Source organism: Genypterus blacodes, unplaced genomic scaffold (assembly GCF_046128005.1).
Source record: "Genypterus blacodes isolate CSIRO-AG114 ecotype Tasmania unplaced genomic scaffold, CSIRO-AGI_Gbla_v1 ptg000214l_1, whole genome shotgun sequence".
In the NCBI taxonomy this organism is placed as follows: domain Eukaryota; kingdom Metazoa; phylum Chordata; class Actinopteri; order Ophidiiformes; family Ophidiidae; genus Genypterus; species Genypterus blacodes.
Window position 1 is genome coordinate 169475 of NW_027467013.1, and position 21191 is coordinate 190665.

General features: G+C 44.4%; 1 protein-coding gene across 1 annotated transcript in view; it reads right to left on the minus strand.

Annotated features, from left to right (window-relative positions):
- The window catches only part of anos1 (anosmin 1), a 37409-nt gene extending 25705 nt beyond the window's left edge, over positions 1–11704 (minus strand). The window contains exons 1-2 of the mRNA XM_076169940.1: positions 11467–11704; positions 5707–5754 (exon numbers count right to left, since the gene is read on the minus strand). Of these exons, the coding sequence (XP_076026055.1) occupies positions 5707–5754; positions 11467–11658 (240 nt within the window). The 5' untranslated portion in view covers positions 11659–11704. The remainder of the gene's footprint in view (positions 1–5706; positions 5755–11466) is intronic.
- Between the last annotated feature and the right edge of the window lie 9487 nt (positions 11705–21191).

Below are 21191 nucleotides of genomic sequence, written 5' to 3' on the forward strand. Positions count from 1 at the left end.
CATGTAACCGTTGGCAAGATTGGTAATAACAAAGACCACAAATAAATCCTTTTATTTGTGGACATGGCAGTCTTCGCAAGCATTACGACGACTTCTTCGTCTTGCTTTAGCTCATGGAGAAATATTCCAATTTAATATGAGATCTTTGTAGGGAGAAGTCAGGAATATCACAGTATGGGGATGTTTTCAGCTCGTCTGGACAAGTCGTTTGCACAAAACACCTACAAGACTGCGAATAAAGAGGCGAGCGGCTTGCGGATTGTCTCTGTGTGACTGGTCATTATTGCCGAAACAAGAGGATTGCACGGCGGCTTCGATTACAGCAATCCTTCAAGAGAATTAAAGCCCATCTGACAGCGAGAACACGTGAAATCAGGCAGTCTCTGAGAGGTTGATTATCTTAGAAGACGAATAGCCGCTATTTCAAAAAAGGCAGCCGGGGCTCTGAGGGATCAATAAAAACATTGGTCCTTGTGAAATAAGTGAACATATTTCTGGAGACCTGGCCGCGCAGGTATTAAAGCGCCGCGCCGCAGCAGACAGCGGCTCCAGATGCTTCAGGCTTCCATAACTGATGAAGTCTAAACTGCACTTCCACACAGCGCTCTCTCGCCTTCCTCTCCTGTGGCCGCCGTCTTTGGGTTTTCTTGCTGTGGGGGGTTCTCATTCTCTGCCACCCACCATGTGAATAATGAGCTCCACAGATAGCAGCCAATGAAGCAACCCCCCCCCAACCCCCAACCCCACCACCACCCCCCCTTTAGCCAATGAAACTTAACAACCATGTCCAGATCAGGTCCTTCCTGCTGGGACTGACCAGCCTTGCTTCACACTCCTCCGCCACCCACAGACACACAGTCACACACACAGCCTCAAACTAGATAGAGCAGACAAAGACGGAATGTATAGGGATGTATCTGTGGTCGATCATGTGGAGAGAGAGTACAGCCGTCTCAGCAGGGGGAACTTGATGCTCCATAAATATGTGAAATAAGGATAATAAAGTCAAAATAAATGTTGTGCTTACGCCGTTGCACTGACAGGCAGTCCAGATTCTGGCTGCTGCTAATGATGGTGTGAGCAGCACAGCACCAAAGCAGGAAGGCGAGATAAACGTCTGGCCTCAGCAACACCAAAAGGTGTCTTTGAAGTCTGAGCACCTAACAGTCTGAGCCGTGGTTGACCATAAACCTTCCCGACCAACACCCACTCCATCACAGCTTTTTTCCGAGCGCCTTCGAAAATATACTACCTTTACCGCCAAAGAAAGGATGACCCCCCCACAAAAAAAAGTGCTAGTAAAACAGCGCGGACACACACTTTCAGCTTTAAGTGAAAGTGAGTGCACGCTGATGGTTTGGAGATCCAGTGGACACAAACGCCAAGGAAGCGCAGGGCAGAACATTGAGCAATTTATTTTTTAGCCGTGAGAAAACGTGGGGGTTGGGCGAGGTTGTGACAGTCGGCTTTGAAAGACACTTTTGAATGAGACGTAGCAGCATTCCAATGGTTGTTATTCAGGCAAACCGGCTCGGAAAGCGCAGGACGTAAAGGCAGAACGGAGGCGTGTGTGTGATCCAGAAGAGCGAACGTGAAGTGGAGCACCTGTGACATCTACCAAAGAGAGAAGTCGCCATCAACAAATAGCAACCAAACTATGGACTTTACCATACAAAGTGCTTTAGTGGGCCGAGTTGTTCGATTCCACCTAAGAGACTTGAGATAAAATTAGCAAATTGCTGCCGCTGGTGCAATATGTCTTCTGTCAATAAATGATTACATGAAAAGAGAAGTAAATATTCTACAAGCAACGACAACACGGCCTGTTTTTCTTCTGTACGATGATAAATGTATCACACCTTCTGTCTCCCAGCTGTCTAACTCATGGGCACATTCCAGCGATTCACCACAGGCCAGTGTATCCCAGCAGAATGCACGCCCTTTCTCCTTTTCCATCCCTGAGAGAAGTTTGAATAATGAAGTGCACCGCTTTGTTGCAGGGCCGACATTTAGCCGCCTCGGGTCAATCCTAGCATTTGATTTGGAGCCTGGATCACACCCTCGGGGGGAGAAAGCAGCGCTGGTAATATCAGCCATGCTCTGAGATGTGGAAAGCTTCTTGGCTGATTTCGGACACTCTCCCATGCACACACACACACACACACACGCTTTCCATTTTCGTTGCACCAGCGGGAAGAGAGAACACCCTTTGTTGGGTTTCTTTTTTTCCTGACTTTCAGGGATGCATCCAGACTTCGCAAGTGGGGTGCACTTAACAGTAGATGGGCAAAATGACAAAAGCGCACAGAAATGCCTGCTGTCCCCCTTGCTGAATGACTTTGTCTGCTGGGTGGCTGTGCTGCTGCTCCACAGCGTTATGGCATTATAATTACTCCCCAGCACTCCAAATGTCACCTCGCTGCTCCAGAGAGAGGCCAGGCAGGTTAATTACCATGACAATGGGGACGCCGAGAGCAGGGCAGAGGCTGGACGCTGCATCTGAGATGGCCGGGATGACTTTCTCCTCTCCAATAGGGGAAACGGGAGGCTTTGATTTCCTAAAAATACGGACGACAGATGGACGAGGTCACCGCATCTTTGTCTGAATTATGAGGCGGCCCTTCCTGGCATTATCTTCACAGTCGGGGAGCTCTCAATGGCCCTTTAACAGAGCTCGGGGTGGACAGGCCTTCTGCCCTACCGCACTCCCTGGGAGCCGCTGCCTTTGTCTCTCTGTTTGACTGTGTGCTGTTCATGAAGTGAAGAGGCTAATCAGCCGCTGTAGAGCTTTTCACTGGGAGCCACTGTACAGCATGGGCTCATTCGGTACCTTTGTTAAAGTGGCCACAATAGCGCCGTGTTTTGACACACACACACACAGGCTCAGAGTGTGTACTTAAGCCAGTGATGTGGATGTGAAGTGTGGCGATGTTTGCTCCTAAAACATTGACATCTGGCCCCAAACTAAACTTCAGCACCATGTCTCGGCCTACAAAGGAGCTTAAGTTTGCCGGCGGAACAAAAACTGACTTATTTACTTGGCAGCAATAAAATTCACAGGGGATTTTCTTCAAACTTACATACTTACAACGCTGCCATTCTATGTAAAGCATGGGAATAATAAATCCAAGCCTCGATTAAATTACATTGCCTCCAAGCGGAGTGAAAGAAGTGCGAGCTGAAAAGAGGACAGAGAAGTCAATTAGATAAATTGTGACTTGATTTTGAAGCGATTTCAGCTTGTTGCTTATGAAAACAGTGCGCCGTGCTCGGAGTCGCAGCCAGCAAAAAGCCTTTTCAAACATAAAACTCAGACGAATGATTGTGGAACGACAAGCCAAGAGCGAGTGTTGGCCTTCACGGTGGAAAGCAGAGGAACATGTCTCGCTACATTATCGAGGGAAACAAGGAGGGTTCGCTGACCTTAGAGATGAAGCCAAACTGAATGATAACAAAATGAGACACTGGAGTTCAATGATGCTGATTAATAACTGCAACTTTAGAATATAAAAGACCAAATCTGCTGATGTGATATAGAATAACACGGCAGTCTTTGCAAAGCAGGATGAAGGGAGATTACGTATACATTACTGCCCCAGTATGAGAAAGCACAGAACAAAGCTTCTATGTTATCCTGACATTTGCATTCAATTAATTGGACCACGGAACGTATTTGAAATTCACAAAATTTAGAAATCAGACGGCCAGAGTAATTTTTTGCGAGGCACTTGATACCAGACACTGATTGTGATTAATATATACGCCAAATGCAGCAGCGCCACGTTTTCCTGTATTTCAGTTAATCAGGGCTGTAACGCAGTGATTGGCCTAAATTCTCTGCATGGAATTCCGAAAGGTGCATGATCCCTGTTGGAGTTTCAATTAATTGTTTGTTGTTATAACGGCACTAAATCCATACTTGTAAGAAGGATCGGATTCAGCTTTTCATCACTGTGACTTGAACACACTTCCTGTATGTTGTTTATACAAGTTTTTATGATTTTGTGAGGGAGAGAAAAGGAAAAGCAAGCAGCATGAAAGGAAAATGTTCCTTATATGAAAAAATGATGTCAACGTAAATATGTCCTATGTTGAGTCATAATAGCTCAGGAATCAAACTATTTAACCTTTGGGCCATAAATGGATTAAATGAGGCTTCAATCAGTGTGTGTAGTTTGGATGGTGGATTATGAAGAACGGCTCCGTTAAGACATTTACTTTGGATGAATTTAAGCTGTGATCCGTTCCTGCTGCGAATGTAACAAGACGCAAGAGTTTGACAATCTCACCCAACATCCAAAAGGTCTTTTTGTTTACAATAGCAAGTACTGACTCACAGCTACAGCCACAGAATAACACTCCGTTCCTCTCATTTGCCTTATATGACAAGGAGAGTTTATGTTCTGTGCTTCGCTGCAACGAGACCCTGGAAGTGAATCCCGCACCATAATCAGCAGGTTTCTTCAGTCTTTCAGAAAGGGAAAATACATTTTAACCATCAACACATTTCTTTTAGAGTTGCTTTTTGGTTCATTAAATGGATGGTTGTTTTAATTACATGGCTCTGCTTTTCTTTAGTCGATCACAGCTTACTAAGGCTTCATTTCAGTGCAGTGTAGAGTCAGTGGAACACTTGAGAGGCTCACAGAAAAAGGAACATGTCCAATAGTACTGGTACACCACATCCATTTTCTCTTCTAATTGGACAACATGATCCCTTTGTGCATTTGTCTCACCTAGCGCACTTTCCCCTCCCATGCTGATTAAAGCTAAGATATTGTCGAGTTTGCTGAAAACATTAATACATCCCGATAGGTAATCCTCGATAGAGAGCTCTTTAAAAAACTAAATATGTCTCTGCAGCGCCCCCTAATGATGGAATCTGATTTGCAGGGGGGGAAATACCACTTTTCACCCTAAGGGGCGTTGTTGTCTCTATTATCAATCACATCTCGTGTTCTCTGGTGGGAGGAGTTACGAGGGCGGAATCACAGAGAAAATGTGATCAAACTTCAGGTTTTTTTCTGCGGTTCTGCCCACGTCCCACTTTAACAGGCTGCCGCTTTAATCGCATTAGGGCCAGAAATCGGAGCGTCTGTGTGTAAGAAGATGAGAGCCTCGCAGCTACAGAGGAGCATTGCTCACATTTCTTTGTGGTCCAGGAGCTCCGAGCTCTCCTAGCGCATCGTCCCTCCTTATTTCATCTCCACAGTGTTCTACGTCTACGGCGCAACTCCGGGGCACTTGTCAACAGCTCGGCGAGAGGCTGATAGAATATGTCAGTGCCATCTTTTCAGAGGAGCTTTCAACAGCAGCTTTGTATCAACCGTCTTTGGGACTGAGCACGAAACACAAACAAGCCCCGCGGGAGACACACCGCAAGGCATCCTATTGACACGCCAAACAAGGAAAGTAGAAGGGGGAGAAAGAAAACAATCACGGTTCCATGAATCAGCTGACATGTATCTTGTTTATGTTATACCGTATAATTATACCTCATTTATAAGAGCAAATGAGTATCAAGGAATGGAGGCGTGATTTGGAGAAAAGAGAGAAATATCAAAGTGTTCGCCTGTCAGCGGTTGGCCAAGCGATACTCGTAGACATGACACGACTCGTCCTGTCTCGACTCGTACGCTTTATGCCGTCTAATCCTCTGATAATGGGCCGTGTAGGAGAGATGGCTGCTGTGGGTGAAGGTTTTACCTTAGAGCACTGCTTGTGATTCTGGCACCACACCAAGGATCCGTTATTCTGTGGGGGGGGAAGAAAAGAAGGTTAGTCATTAGTCTGGAGTCATTGAGATGTTGTTGAAGAGATGTTAACAACACACCAGTATTGTAGATTTGACCTTTATACCTATTTGATAAACAAATGCCAGAATGCTGACAAGGAGCAGATTTTAAAGGCTGCATTTGTGTGCGTGTGTGCGTGTGTGTGTGTGTGTGTCGCATAAGCAGGGAAGTGGGGTCGTATCACCGGGGGCCGGGGGGCAAACCTCTGGTCAGTTTCAGCAGAGCGCGGTGACCTCAGCTTTTCAGAGGACCTCTTTTGATCTCTCAACACAAGTCCCTGAGGTCACTGCGGCGGGAGCTGATGTCAGCACTCCCGCGTACGCTGCAGATATCAGGCCAATTTCCTCTAATTGCCGCGGAAGTGCCACCTTCTGCGTTCCAAACCAGGCAAAACATTTGGTCCTAATTGTGTTGAGTATTCGCAACGGCTTTATGTGTAAATATGAAGGTTTTGGAGTGAAGGAGCGGTGGAGGTAAATGGCCTGCGCAAGTGGCTATTTCCTGGATTCCATCAGGGCAGAGAATTATACTGTCATTTTCTGCAAACATAATTGCGCTTGGAGAGGATTGTGCTGCAGAATAAATGAGAGGGAGAGATTAAAGCCCAGAATGTGCTTTGTCTCACTAAACAGGACCCTGAGATGCTGGATTCATGTCTCATGTCTCTTGCCCCTCACCCATTAATAACTAATAAAAGAGTTTCTCCATTTATTTGCAAGGAAATATCTTAATTCTTCTTAGTTTTCTTCTCTTCTTCCTTCGCTTCCACCTTGATTTTCCAAGATTGCGATTACCATTTCCAAGTCCCGTCCAAAATTTGGAGGATTTGTTTCCAAAACATTTCAAGGTCCGGAAAGGACAATTTCCATGAATCATGACTTTTCCCCGTTTTTCATGACCTTAGAAACCCTGTAACTATGTTTGAGTGTGGAGCGGTAAGTCATTTGAACAAAAGACCTGGAGCCCAGTTGTAAACTTGGATGTTCTTTGAGTTTCTATATTAAGACAACAAAGTTGTAGGAAGGAGCCAAACTTTAGGGGTCTGCAGGCAAAATGTCTGCTTAAGTTCAATGTCAAGTTCAAAGCCTTCTCCAACAATGTAATCCAGAAGAAATTTCCCATGAGACCTTAGGAGAGAACTTATCATTAAAGGGTTTAATTTGACATCCAGTACCAGTAAGTGCTGTGCTTTTAGTGTCAAGGATAATGGTCAGACGACTTCAAAGGAATTCATGATCGTCTACAGAGAGTCTCTTCCACAAAAATTACAGATAATGATGAAAAATATATCAAGTCTGAGGGCTAAAGATGTGAGAAGTAGTTGATTTATTTTGTTACCAAAGGAAGGACGGTAATGAGCACCAACTTGGCTGAGGAGTTTACTGTGCGTTAGCTGGTACATGAGGATATTCACTGTGATTGGCTGAAGGTTCATTATTGCTGGTGAGGATGTAATGAATGGATTTTGAAGTAAAAAATCTTGTGCTTACACGATTAAAATCCTTGTTGCGTGCACTAAAGCATGAGAAATGTTCAATCAGAGCCGAGCCAAATCTGTGTCGGTGGCACTCCGTAAATAAAGCCTTGACATTTACACCGGCGAACCATCCCTCAGTTTAATTTATACAGATTGTCACGCGCCTCAGCCTGTGTCCCAAATCATCAATCCTGTTTTTGACACCTTTCTTCACCCATCCATCAGCGGCGACAGGGCCAGATCCGCTGAGGAGCTAATTTTTGCTATGTGACAGCATCCGTGTAGCAGGGAAGCTCAGCAGGATGTTGCCCCAGCTGTCCAGGCCTGACCCCTCCATGTCAGGGACCAATGGGGAATAATTATAGGTCAGGACTTCATCCCTTTGACTCACCATGACATTCCTCAGCAGAGCATGAACATTATGCAGTCCTCGGCACTGTCAAGGACTCGTCGGTGAGTGAATGCTTTCCAGACAGGCTGCTATGCGGCCCGGTGTGGAAGCGGAGCGGGGCCCGGGACAGGATCGGTGTGTGTGTGTGTGTGTGTGGATGAGGTGAGCTCACAGCTTTTTGGAGCGTCACCCGTGAAGCCGTGTAAACAGGAGATATATCGCAGAGATATATCACGGCTGTTGTCAGCTGAGGAGTGGGAGCAGGTGGCCAGCAGGGGCGTGTTGTATTGTCTAGACAACTGAGGGGGAACATAGACTAAACCTCTTTTTATCTTTGACGGCAGCATCCTACCTTTTGAACGCAGAAACCTTTTGTCTGCCGACCGGCTCCGATGCGGATTAAACAGATCTCTGTTCACTTTGGTGACGTGTTTCTGATACGTTTTCCTTCTCAAAGCGCTCTGGACTGTGATGCCTTGTACGTTTACGGCTAAGTTGAGAGACAGGACTTCAAAGCACAGACAAGTGTCTCTGTGTGTCCTTTGTACAGCCCAGGGGTCCTCAGCCGGCACCAAAATAACCCATCCTTAAGGGCATGTACTGTATCTCACACTCAAATAAAACTCCTCAAGATTTAGGCCGAGTCGAATTGGTGTAAGGGCTGTGGTCACTCCATTCATCAATTATTCAATTTCTAAGAATGATTTGACAGGGGCCGTTAAAGTGAGTTAATACATCCGAGCACACATCCAACGCCAACATAAGAGGGTGTTTCAGAGATTTTCAAACAACGCGTGTGTAAAGTTGTCTCCGGCGTGGAATGCAGGCTGTTTGTCAGATGAGGTAGCTGAGGGTGTAGCAGCACTGGGGGCTGGAGATTTACAGACAGGACTGTCATGCTTTAAAAGCATTTACAGTGAGGTGAGGCCAAGCTACATAGACCCCTATTCATCCGCTGTCTTCACTAATGAAAAACTCCACACATGAGACGAGCGCTGGCCGCAGTTTGATTCCACTGCTGGTTATTTAATATCAAAAAGGCGGAAAAAAACAAGGGGGACGCTTAAAAAACTACTTTCCCCGCACTAAAAAACACAACATTTGTTAAGTGCGACGCTTCGACGCTTCATTGCTCCGCAGCTTAGAAATGAAGGAGTGAATTTAAAACCTTATATTTTTATTACTGAAATGCAATAACACAACCTAATGGACACACCTTGTTTTTGGCTTTCGCAGGTCCCAATATAAATAATCCACTATAAGGCCGATGCTTTCAGGATACATTATTGCACAGGGCTCCCAGCTGGCTCCTAATATTTTAAAGTGTCCCCAGCTAATATTTATGGCCGGGTGTTCCCCCTCTGTCTATTGTACCGGGGTGACAAGTTCCCCAAAAAGTGGAGCAAAACGCCAATACATCTCTATTTGGGAATACTAGCATGTGAATAAATCTAAAGTCACTATAAATCTTGACTGCTTGTGGGCTTTTCTAACTCTGAGGCTGTTTCCATTTCTTGCAAATTCATGCAACAATTAAAGCAAAAGTCTCAGATTCTTCCTCTGATTCAGCCACATTAAAAAAAAAAAGAGCAGACATGTGGATGTTTATTGTATCTGCAAGTGCAAAATCATTCCAGCATTCACAGAAAGCTTAAATGAAAAACAGACTCTTAAAGTCAAGCTGCTAAACGTGTCTGGAGAGCATATTGGCACTTGGTACCATAATAGTCCATATAGATTACTCCATATTAAGTCTACGCAGTTAAATATTAAAAAGGCCATCGGTAACAGTAAGCAAACAGCCCAGGCATTTCATTTCCATTAAAATGGAAAGTGTTGTATGTCTTGGTTCTCTTATTGAGTATTAAATGACCCCTCAAGGATGAATGCTGTCCAGGCTGAATTAAGAGCTCTGGCTTCTTGACCACTGGAGTGAAGCGCCGAGCTGCCTGATGGCCCGGCGCCGTAATAAGATCTGTCAGAGGAAGCAGATCCACCTGTAGTGCTGTGCTGACTGAGCATGCACCCGTGTTGTGGCAACAGTACGTTACAGCTTATCACGTTTAGCACCGCCGGGGGTCCTCTGTGTTTGAGCAGGAAAGGTGACCTCGGCGACGCAGCAGCCAGCAGCAGCAGCAGCATCGGCTCAGTCTGCAGCTCTTCCACATGGCTGAGAGGTGCGATGCTGGCATTTATTGGCAGGGCCGGCGGAGGGGGGGGAGGACGAAGGGGAGGAGGGAGGGAGGGAGGAGGGGCAGTGTGTTTTTGCAGCTGACCAGACCCCCCATTTTCACATGAAAGGCCAGTTAAGAACACAGTGAGTGAGACAGTCCTCACAGAGCATCAACAATTGCTTTTCTATTCTGGGACCGACAAGCTTGCTCAAGCAAACCCTGCTTATCACCAACCACAAAAATGCCCCCCCCCTCTTTAGACAAATACCGCCTCATTTTCTCCTGGGCGACTACACCTACTCGGCCCCAGACACAGAGGCTCTGCAGTCAATTATCTAGACTATTAACTCTTCATTAGAGGTGAGACTTCATCAATTACTCCTCAGTCTCCTTCCACTTCTCGGCGAGCCCGACGGCTGATTGTTGGCCTCGGCGTTTGCAACACACATCCAAGAGGAATTAATCTGTACTAAGTCAACTGCACAACACCGCTTTGCCAAGTTACATCGTTAGACTGAGGTTTTCGCTCAAGGTCCTTTAGGATGCAGAGGGCTGATAGTTTCCTGTTACATTCCATCTAAGGCAGTCCATGTTTAAGTCCAGGTGTATATCAATCATTGATTAAATAGCTGAAATTAACCCGAACAGGAGGAGGACTGTGGAACACTGCACCAATTCATTAGTGCCCCCAAAGTGAAGTTAATAGATGACAAAGGAGAGGGCACTCTGTAGATCCATTCATTGCCTAATTACAATTTTACCTTGCTGCACAATGTATCCTAACAATTAGGATTTCATTAAAGCACATTATGCCCACAATGAAAGGAGAAGCTTTGCAAATGCAAATGGGCCGAGCAGAGAGACAGAAGCCGATGGGTAGCCGGTGAAAAGGAGCAGATCAGTGACCAGTCCTTTCTTTAGAGTCCTGGGAGAGAACAGTGTGTCCAGTGGAGGGTGAAAAACAACTTCTGACACCACACACCACCAATTCGCCCACAGGACTCGGCTAATTTATAACAGTGAAGAAGGAGAAACAGCAGTGTGTGAGGAAAAGATACGAGCTGAAAATAGATATCAGACGCCTTCAAAACTAAAGAAAAGTTCAGTGATCAGCACTGCGAGTCATCACAGGAGTGAAGTCCATCACATTACAGCAACACGGATCATTCTGATTTCTTAGTCTATGAATGAAGGCAAGCTGGCTGCACTAATGGAATCTGAAAAAAAGGGAGAGAAAAAAAAGCTTCCATCTGTCTCAATAACCCTGAGATGTATTAAAGATATATTTAATCTTCCAGCTCTGCACATGGACGTGTGTTGCCAGTTATGTGTCAACTTTGATGGAAGTCACAGCACCTCACAGATGTGCAGATCTGGAGCTGTGTTACAGTCTGGAGGGATGATTCATTATCATAATAACGATGGCAGAGATCGATGCAAACTGATCAAGAATATCAGCACCATGAGAGACCTGCTGCTGTCTGCTCAACACGGGGCGCAGGAGAATCACACACACTCACTCACTGATGGAATCGAACGCAGAATTGATTGATTGATTGGTTGATTGATTGACTGATTGATTGATTGGTGGTTTTAAACAGATTCCATGGTGTCTGGCGGTGTTCCTACCTGCGAGTGCTTGAAGAAAGCAGAGATGCGAGTGATGTGCAGGCTGAGGCATCTCGAAGCGCATCTCGCTCGGTAAATACTGGCAGTGAAGAAAGAGTCGTCCTGCTTCCTCGCACACACACTTCCCGGCGCTGTTAGGGCTACAATCCACAGACACAGGCTCACACACGCGTTTGCGCTCCTGGGGAACATGGTCCGGCGTCTGTGCGTTTAATCCCCGTACGGATCGGACAGTGCTGCGTGCGGACTCCGCCGGAGAAACTAAAGAAACTTCAATTATACGCTGGGGGCGGAGTCAGAGGCTCCTGCGCGCTGTGATTGGACGGTGCCGGGCTGAGTGACAGGCGCGCGGGGCGTAAAGCAGGTAGACTACTGCAGAGTCCACAGCACGCGCCGGTCAGTCCGCAGCGGAACACGGGCAGAGACGCCAGATCAGTGTGTTTAAAGTACTTCAATAAGGAAATACGTCATCCATACATACATTGAAAACTAGACTTCCAGAATTACTATTGCATATTCTTACATGTCATCCCTATTACTTCCACTATTTATGTGATTTGTTTGTTTGTCTGTTTATTTGTTTGTTTGTTTGTTTGTTTGCCCAGATTGCTCAAAAAGTTCATCTTCACTGATTTTCACAGAACTTGGGGGAGGTATGAAACATGCACCAGGGGAGAAACCATTATGTTTTGATGTGAGATGAATGAACAGATTTAGTAATACAGGGATTTCTTGATATTTTTCAAATTTCAAAACTATCAATAGGCGCAAATTGATCTGGATCTGAATAAGAATCTGGTTTGGACTGACAAGCCCGGGCAGGTTAAGGGAATTGCTGTCCAGTTACAAATGGGGAAGACACATGATTCAATCACTAATGAGTAACTGAGATTATTCTAATTCATTAGCATGTAATAAAGTCAGTTTAACTCTCTCTGTTATTCATTCATCCAGTTTACTAAAGGAAAAAGGCTGAAGCATTGTAGTCAAACGTCCTGTACGTGCTGCTGTTGTGCTCCATTGTAAGCACAAGTGTTCGACCTGCTGCCATCTACTGATGACACAACTCATCAGAAAAGAGGGGTAGGCAGGTTGTTTGTATCAACCCTTCACATATGGCTGCATTGGAGCTTGCCAGCAGCCCAGGAAAGCCCTTCCCTTTGGCTAAAGCCAAACAGTTTAACAGTAGCTTGGAAAAATCTACGTGGAAAACAATTAAAACCATTGTAAGCAAATTCCTGAAGAAGGACTCCCAACTTCTGACATCAGTCCTTCGCCTAAGGTATGGAGAAAATATGACATGTAGGAAAAGCTTGAAATCCTTGCAATTTATTGGTGTTATAGAGTGAACACTTAATTAGAAAGTTCCCTCAAGGGTTTACAAGACTTGTATGTTTTTTTTGCTTCTCTCAGCTTATGGAGTATTTCCCTGAACACCAGGAGAGCAGAAGCATAATGAAGTTTTATAGGCATTGCCCTTAAACAGTATCAGAATGGAAGTGAAACACACTTACACACCATCATTAGATTTTGGCACAAGTCGGCATTTTGCCTTGGGCCTATTCCACACGGTTGCCAAATCTGCGGTTCAGCTCATTCCTCTCCTGCGAAACGCTAATATGGCCATATGGGCGCATCCTGGAAAACAAACAAAATGATGGGGATCACCTTCTCTGAACTTCCCGTCGGCCGCCAATTCCCATCTCCTGCTTGAATCTGGACGTTCCTGCACGGTAACAGGAGCACTCGCCTGTTGCAGTTTTGTGAAAATACGGCCATTAATCATGCAAATAGTGCTGTGGAGTGATGGAGCAGTGATAGGATGGATGGGTGTTCATTTCCCTGGTGGTCTCACACATACAGTATAAGTTGCGGTGAGAGATCCCTTGCCACTCTTAAAATATTTAAACACGGATGTCTGTGTACCTTAAAAACGGTGTAATGGCTTAATTTGTTGGCTTATTACAGCCATGTGTGGTGAGGGGTTTTATGGTGTGCGGTGAAGGAAACACTGCTTGTGTGCGGTCCCGGTGTCTCCTGCAGCCTGTGGGACACACATCCCTTCGACGCCATTCCTTCGCTGACTAAGAGGAGCTCCGGCCAACTATGAATTCAGGCTGTAGTGCGGTTTAGAGGGGATTTGTTTACCTGACCAGAGGAGGCAACAGATTTCAGTAAAACTGGGTATCGTCACCGTCTTAATCCACACCCACGCTTACAATGCGTTTCCACCAGCAACGTGTGTGTACCTAAGCAAATAAACAGACCCGTATATCCTGTACCATCCTTGGCACGCCATCCAGTAACATGTTTACATCCTGTATATAACGTTTGCTCAGGATAGAATACTCAGATTGTTCCAAGGGTTCTCTGCTGTTGCTAAGAAATGAACTTCCACCATCATCTACCAACATTCACCACCAGCGCCGGGTAATCTGCCCCACACATTCCCACCAAGATCACCCAAGATCCAAAGAGTTTCACTGATACTCAGGATACTGGTGGATTCTTTCAATAATTATATGTTTGTTCTTTGTTTAGGCGGAGAAGCTGTGTTGAGGAAGACAACAATGCAGCCTCTAAGCTTTCTCTTTCTGTGGTATTCTGAAAGACCACTGGATATGCTGGTGTGGCGTTGACCCGCCGCAGTCCGAGGGCCGCAAATATGTGGGTTTCTGTCACACGATCTGACAAACGGCAACCAGAAAGATAACAATCCCAGCATCGGTTTTCAGCCTGCATGCTCTGGAGAAAGAAGTTGCACCGGCCATCAAACGCTTTGGCATCTTTGATCCTTAGAGGCGCAGGTGCTCATTGTTCACACCTTTGATGAGAGGCTACGTCGATCTGACGAGACAGACGGCTTTTGTTGTGAAGACAAGCAAACAAAATACAAGAAAGAGACTGGTTCAGATGGGGGTAAAATTCCAACCTTGAAAGCTTTAGGTATTGAGAAGCAGCCAAGCAGTGGTAATGTTGTTGTTCATAGACATTTAGGCAACCTGTGACCTGTGGAGACTAGATATTCCATTTATAACATATTGAGAGGTAACTAGTAAGGTGACTGAGGTTTTATCATCAATGTGTCACTGTTGAATCTATGCAGCCTGGGATTTTATATCAATTATATTTCCACTAACCTCTGAGAAAATGACCTCAGGCAGATGAGCACTGATCAACATTTATATCTCGGAACAAACCAGAGCAATGACATCACACCAGATATCATCTATAGCACCATCAAACGTTAAAGGCGTAACACAGTAACACTTTGTCCTCACACGGTGACGTATTATAAACAATTCACCAGGCGTCTGTCACATTCTCGCCATCTGATCTGAGACAGCTGGAGCAAGTTTATCTAAACAGCAAAGTAAAATTATCGGGAATAAACGGCCAATAAACGGGAAGTAAAATTATCCAATCCCCTTTTTTGCAGTTTTCCTCTCAGTGTATACATTTCTTCCGTTGTTTTGTTTTTTTCAGCGAGTATTGACGTTTGTTTGCCACCAAGGGAGCCGATCTGTGAGGAATAAATATGCTGTGGATGCATTTCTTACAAATGAGAAATGCTGATATTGATCCACAGTGCACTTCATAATGTGGATCTGAACATCCAATCTATACTTTGTCTCTTTATTGTTTGGTCCATTCACCTTCATGTCACGAGCTGGGTGTTTGTGCTGTGATCCATTTCACATGTACTTAATGAGTAAGATATCATGAGAGCGTTAAAGATATAAGGAAAAGAAAATTCACTCACTAATAAAAAAGGCTCATAACCTTACAGCCACTCTTTTGTTTATTCACCATTTAAAATCCATTCCCTCCTGGTGTGTTATCAAGAATTTCTAACATCCACCAGTGAAAATATTTGTCTTGTCTGTGAGGTTGGAAAAATCATTCTAAAAAGATGCCTGCGTGGAATATTTTCCTTCTTTCGCCACCCACCCCAAAACAATGCAGCGTTGTGCAATGGTAGGGGAATAAAAGTCCAGCACAAGCAGTTATTCACTTCGAAACCACACACTCACAGCTCAGATAGTTATATTTTGGTTCCTGTTGAGATGGCTGACTGACACCTGAGTATCCCTCTGTGGATATTATCAGGCCAGACCGAGACAATTGCACCTTTTTTTCCGGTGGGTTACTGTTTATTTTTAGGTTGGGTATGTTTAATGGGCACTAAACTATGAGGATAGAAGGAGAGGGCTGTGTAATTCCACAGATTTCCGCCCATCTAGTCACACCGTTTAAACAGATACTATATATTGTGAGAGAGAATTCAATGCTTGTTAATGTTAGGCTACCGTTTTGTACCACTAGATGGCAATGTTGTCCCATACAAATTAGAGGCTCCTCCTCTCTCACTTCCCCGCTCTTTCTATCACACACGCACACACATAAACACACATGCAGAGAATATTTTCCAGGAGATGATCCAGCATTAATACCCAACAATGGAGAATTTTACCAGAAGGATTTTATTCTCATGTCTGAGGCAAACGATTATCAGATATGATGGGAAATATAACACATTTTCTCATTTCATTCAACATAATCTCTCTTTCTCTGTCTCAGTCACACACACACACACACATACAGTACATGCACATGCACTCACATTTTGAATGCTTGGAAACAGACAGACACACACGTCCCTCTCTGTTTCGTTTCCTTTCTCTTTTTCTCCCTCTCTCACACCACACACACACACCCACACAAACACACACACATACTGCAGCTGGGTTTGTTTATGATTTATAACCAGATTTGACATGGAAATGCTAACACATCTTATTCCACCCTCAATCATTGGATTTACATATCAGATCATGAGGGGCTTTGCATCGCCATATGAATGACCTTTATCAGGACTTATGATAAGACAGTTTGTTCTTTCGTGTGTGTTATACAATCCCCTCCTTCTCTGCCACATGTAAATCCCCCTGCTTCTCTCTGTGGTTCACATCCCCCTCACTGAGTGGCTTTGAGAGGACAACAACTGCTATGACTGCCATGTTTATGTTAGGATTCTTCAACCTGGAGGTCAAGCGAGTGATTGTGGGGAGCCCTGCGCCACTATGCAGAGTGGAACGGCCATTATACAGCATTTTGTTGCTATGACAAAGCAGTAGGCTGGAATCACTGATCCACTGCACAGCAGTCATGCCCATCCCCCACCCAGCCTCTGAACTAACAATACAATGTCACTCAGAGATCACAGTTCCAGGGAGAATTTCCTGGCGGGAGACACTACAGTGGAAAACAGTTGTAAGCTCAATGCTCAGAGAACGCCACTCTATATTTGCTGCATTCTGCTCACTGTGTGTTGACCTATTTTGAGCTAAAGCAATGATACAAATGCTGAAACTAAGCCATGAAATCAAACAAATTTCAGTCAGATTGTATTATAGACATATTTTGGAATGGACATTGCACTGTGCTCTACTACATCTGAATAGTGATTATTAAGTAAAACAATAAATACATAATTTGGCATAAAAAAGGATTTGGACATACAGGTTTTGTAGCACAATTGTCACGGCAACAACAAGGAGGTTATGTTTGGCTGTTGTTGGTTTGTCTCAAAAAGCTATTGACCGATTTTGACAACACTCGGTGGATAGGTTGGACGTGATCAGGGGAACAATCCATTCCATTTTGGTATTGGTTGACCTGAGGGGGCGCTGTGATGTGAGTGTGTGACGTTACCTTGGGTGTACTCACCAAGAGGCAACACCCGATTGTGTCTAACTATATTTTCTGCCATTTTAATGATTTTCCAAAATTGTGTCTTAATCTATTCTTAATAGTCAACAATTTAAACGTTAAATATGTGTGTGTGTTTTTTGATATTCCATATATCATTTTGTTTAGCTTGGCTGCCAGAGTTGATTGGGCGTGGCTCATAATCTTGTAAGTAATGTGTCTATTGTAACCAAACTAAGTGAACATGTATACACACTACTTACGCATAGAAAGAAACATCAACTATAACAACTACAATATTATTTCAGTCATTTCTCTATTTCTAGGGCAGTATATTATTGGAACAAGACTAAATTTGCTCATGCTTGTTCAGCCTTGAAGGAGGAATGCTATCCCTTACATGCCCTTCTAGCTTAATATAACTGTTGCCTGTTATTCTAAACCATCTCCTTCATTTGGAAAAAGCAACATTTCACAAAATAACATTGTAGCTTCTCAGCAGCTTGGGTGGAAAACATTTCCAAACCATCTAACTGGAACAACTGAATGCAACTGTAAGTAAGCATTGTAAAGTCATTGATTGCCATTGTGCTGGAGGGGGAGGAAAGGGCTGTTGGATGCCCAGGTCGCCAACCCTTGACCTCTGTCCTCAACCCTTGAATCTCTGACATCTGTCTGCTTTTCCCGCCTTCTCCCTCTCCCTGTGTTCTGGTAGAGGAATTTGATTATGGCTGGGGGAGGAATGTGGCTTCTCAAAGTAAGGCACATGTGTCTAAATACTCAAAGGAACACGGCACGGCACAGTGAGGCGTCAGCAGTGTTTGCAGTGGGTCATAATTTGTAGTTTCCTATATCATCTTGCTTTATCCTGACGACTAACCAAAAGAAGTGTACGCAGAGATATATATACAGTATCTTTCTATTCTGCTTTGTTTGAGAAATGGGTCCGTAGGCTATGACATAACAGTGTACCATAGAAACCCTTCTGCGTCTCCAGCAAGCACAGACGGCTGCAGAGGGGGAGGGGAGGACGAGAGTGGGGGATGGGAAGTACAGTGAACACAAGGCTCTCTCTTTCTCTTTCAAACACCACGAGCTGACATGCGCACACACACGCACGCACACAGACAGACAGACACAGAAAGCCTGTGGTCCTATTCTTTTTACAGTGTAAATAAAGGAGCAGGGCTTAGGGAACTAAATCCAGTACGTCAATGGACACCACAGCAAAGTGAGGAATGGAGACCCAAGTGGATATTCCCCTGCTACAGGCTGAGCTTTCCCCACGCTTCCCTGGCCTAATAACGACACAACAAGAGTCGTGTGACTCGCAGCACCCTTCCCCCACCCTTACATATTGCCATCCCTCCTCGGTGGTGTCTAGAAAGGTCATGTGACCCTCATCAGCTTCCCGGGTTGGGGGAGGGGAGGCAGATTGAACCTGTTCTTTGTTAGGAGGTCAGCCCCAGCTCCATGGCAGGAAGCACTCCTACCATACATCATGTAATAGAAGAGCAGAAGGGACAGAAGGCAGTGTGGAGAGATTAGTGGGAAGTGCACCAGTTTGCAAACGTTATTATAGCAGAAAGCTTGTAAAGCTGAGAAGGCTAAGATATGCTTAAGGCAGTTATTAAGAATTTGTGCTCAAGGTTTAGTTGATACAGCTCCTTTTTGAACTGAATGAGGCCAAAGTAATATGAACTAAAATAAACTGCCTTGCATAAAGCACACAAGCATTCAGGGCTGCTGTTGGCCCACAGCTTAAGAAAACTAAATGTCAATTGGGTAATTCACTAAGACAAAGACTATCTTAAATCTTAAGAAAATACATTCCTCTCATCATAAGTCCTTTAGAAAGAGTAGCATTTAGCTCTTCAATTCCTCGTCTCCAAAATATTTCTACTGCAGAGGTCTTGAGTCTTTCATTCTCAGTCTTTAAGTTATGATTTAAGCATTACGTATGTGTGGAGTGTTAGTATCAACACTACCCTTTAGATTAGGACTCCAGACATACTGCCCCTTCGATCAGACTGTGAGGTAGTTAACACCATGCAATAGTTGTCTGACCAGATAAGCAACCAAGGCACATGTTATTATCTGAGCAGAGAGTGGAGTGCTACAATCCAAAAATTTATCGCCTGTAATGAATATTTGTTAATTCAAACATTTGCACCGTGATATCCTATAAAAGAACAACACAACCAGGTGATAGGTGACGAGGTAAACGATGGTCACAATACAAAACCTGCGTATTTACTTGGCATTATATCAAGAATACAAACACGGCGCCATTGTTCTGGGTCTCCAGAGTACAACTGTCTCTGAGCGGCAAATAAAAGCAAAGAGTAAAGAAGAAGCAACCGTGCTGAATGTTAAACAGGAGCAGTGTTTTGATTTTTAGGCTGTGACTGACGTTGCCTCAGTAGGTGCCATTTCAATACACTGGTGAGTAATGTCTACAGAACTGCCTCTGGCTCAACACAAACAATACTATGGAGAGAAGTGGATGTTTGTCTAGTATTGTAGTTATGATTCCATCGGAGTTTGCTTTTGTAAGTCAGGTTTCCAGTAGAAGAAGGGAACCATTTCCATTAGAAACATAGTAGCCCAGACGACCCAGTGAAGCATCTCACAGCTAAAGAGCTCAATATTTTTGTAAGGAATAAATGGAGACCAAACACAGAGTATGGGGAGTGAATATTGGCTTTATATCATGGCTTGGACAGAAACACGACGCCAATGGGTTAGTCACGTTGCTCTGTGTCTACTGAAGATATAAGCAGGCAGTTGGTTGCGTGTATGGCTCTGTAGTGACTCTGGCCATCTGTCGGGGCAGTGGAATCTCAGCTGTGGACAGACACAGAGTGAACAAACCGATCAGGGTGGCTTCGTACTGGTGTGCTCATTGGACTCTCTGGAGGAGGTGTTTTGGAGAGAATGATGACCAAGTGAACAGTCATCCTGGACCTTACTCATCCACACACGTCATCTATACACCAGAATGCAATTGAATCATAGTGGGCTTTCTCCAAGTAACTCCCACTCAAAGAGACAGACCTAGATTGTTCGATTGGGAATCAAATTACTCTTCATGTAGTAGACATCATAGTGAGAGTAAACCAACTCTGGATGCATTTCCTCAACAGGCAGATGGCATCATGTACAGGTTTCTGCTATCCAAGTTTGTAGTAGTAGTAGTTCCAATTGTGAGACATGAGGCAATCCTTCAAAAAAGTGTTTCATATCAACTTGAACTTTGATCGACATAATGTATATAGAAATAGGACTAGGATTACTAAGAACCAAGCTTTGTTTGGTAAGGGTGTGGACTCAAGTTGGTAGCCAGGCTTTTAAAAAAAATCAACAACACAATGCTAATTTTGTCTAAGGTAGTTTGGCCTTGGTGGAGGTATGTGCTATAATGGCTCCTATTGTAATTATTATCATTAAATCGTTTTGTGAGAATGAACATGAAATATGCCTGTATAGACGTTTGAACATTTCATGGATATAACATTACATATTCCAAACCATACCTGACCTACACTTGTGAAACATAGAGCACATTGCCTTTAACAGAAGATACCTTGTGCGCACATACTGGCGTGTGTACGGTAACCAAAGGAATGTGTCACACCAGTGTAGAGCCGTAATGATGTCAACTTGTTATTTACTTTCCAAATCTGAATGACTGAGCAAGGCGAAAGGAGAATTAATCAACCACTGTGTGACCAGGCAGGCGAAAAAGAGAGCGGTGTGGGGGAGGGGAACCGGCTCTGAGGCCAGAGATAGGCAACATGCAAGGATTGCAGCCTGACACTCTGGAACTGGAACATAGTGCGAGACTAATAACACGCATTAGAACGGCTTTTCGAGAGTGTAATACAAAATATAATTACATTTATAAACATATCTCAATTATATCTGCGTCACACTCCTGCTCACCGCTTCGAACACCGTGTAAATAGCGAAAATACACAACGTATCGAGGGCAAACAAACCCATTAAATAGA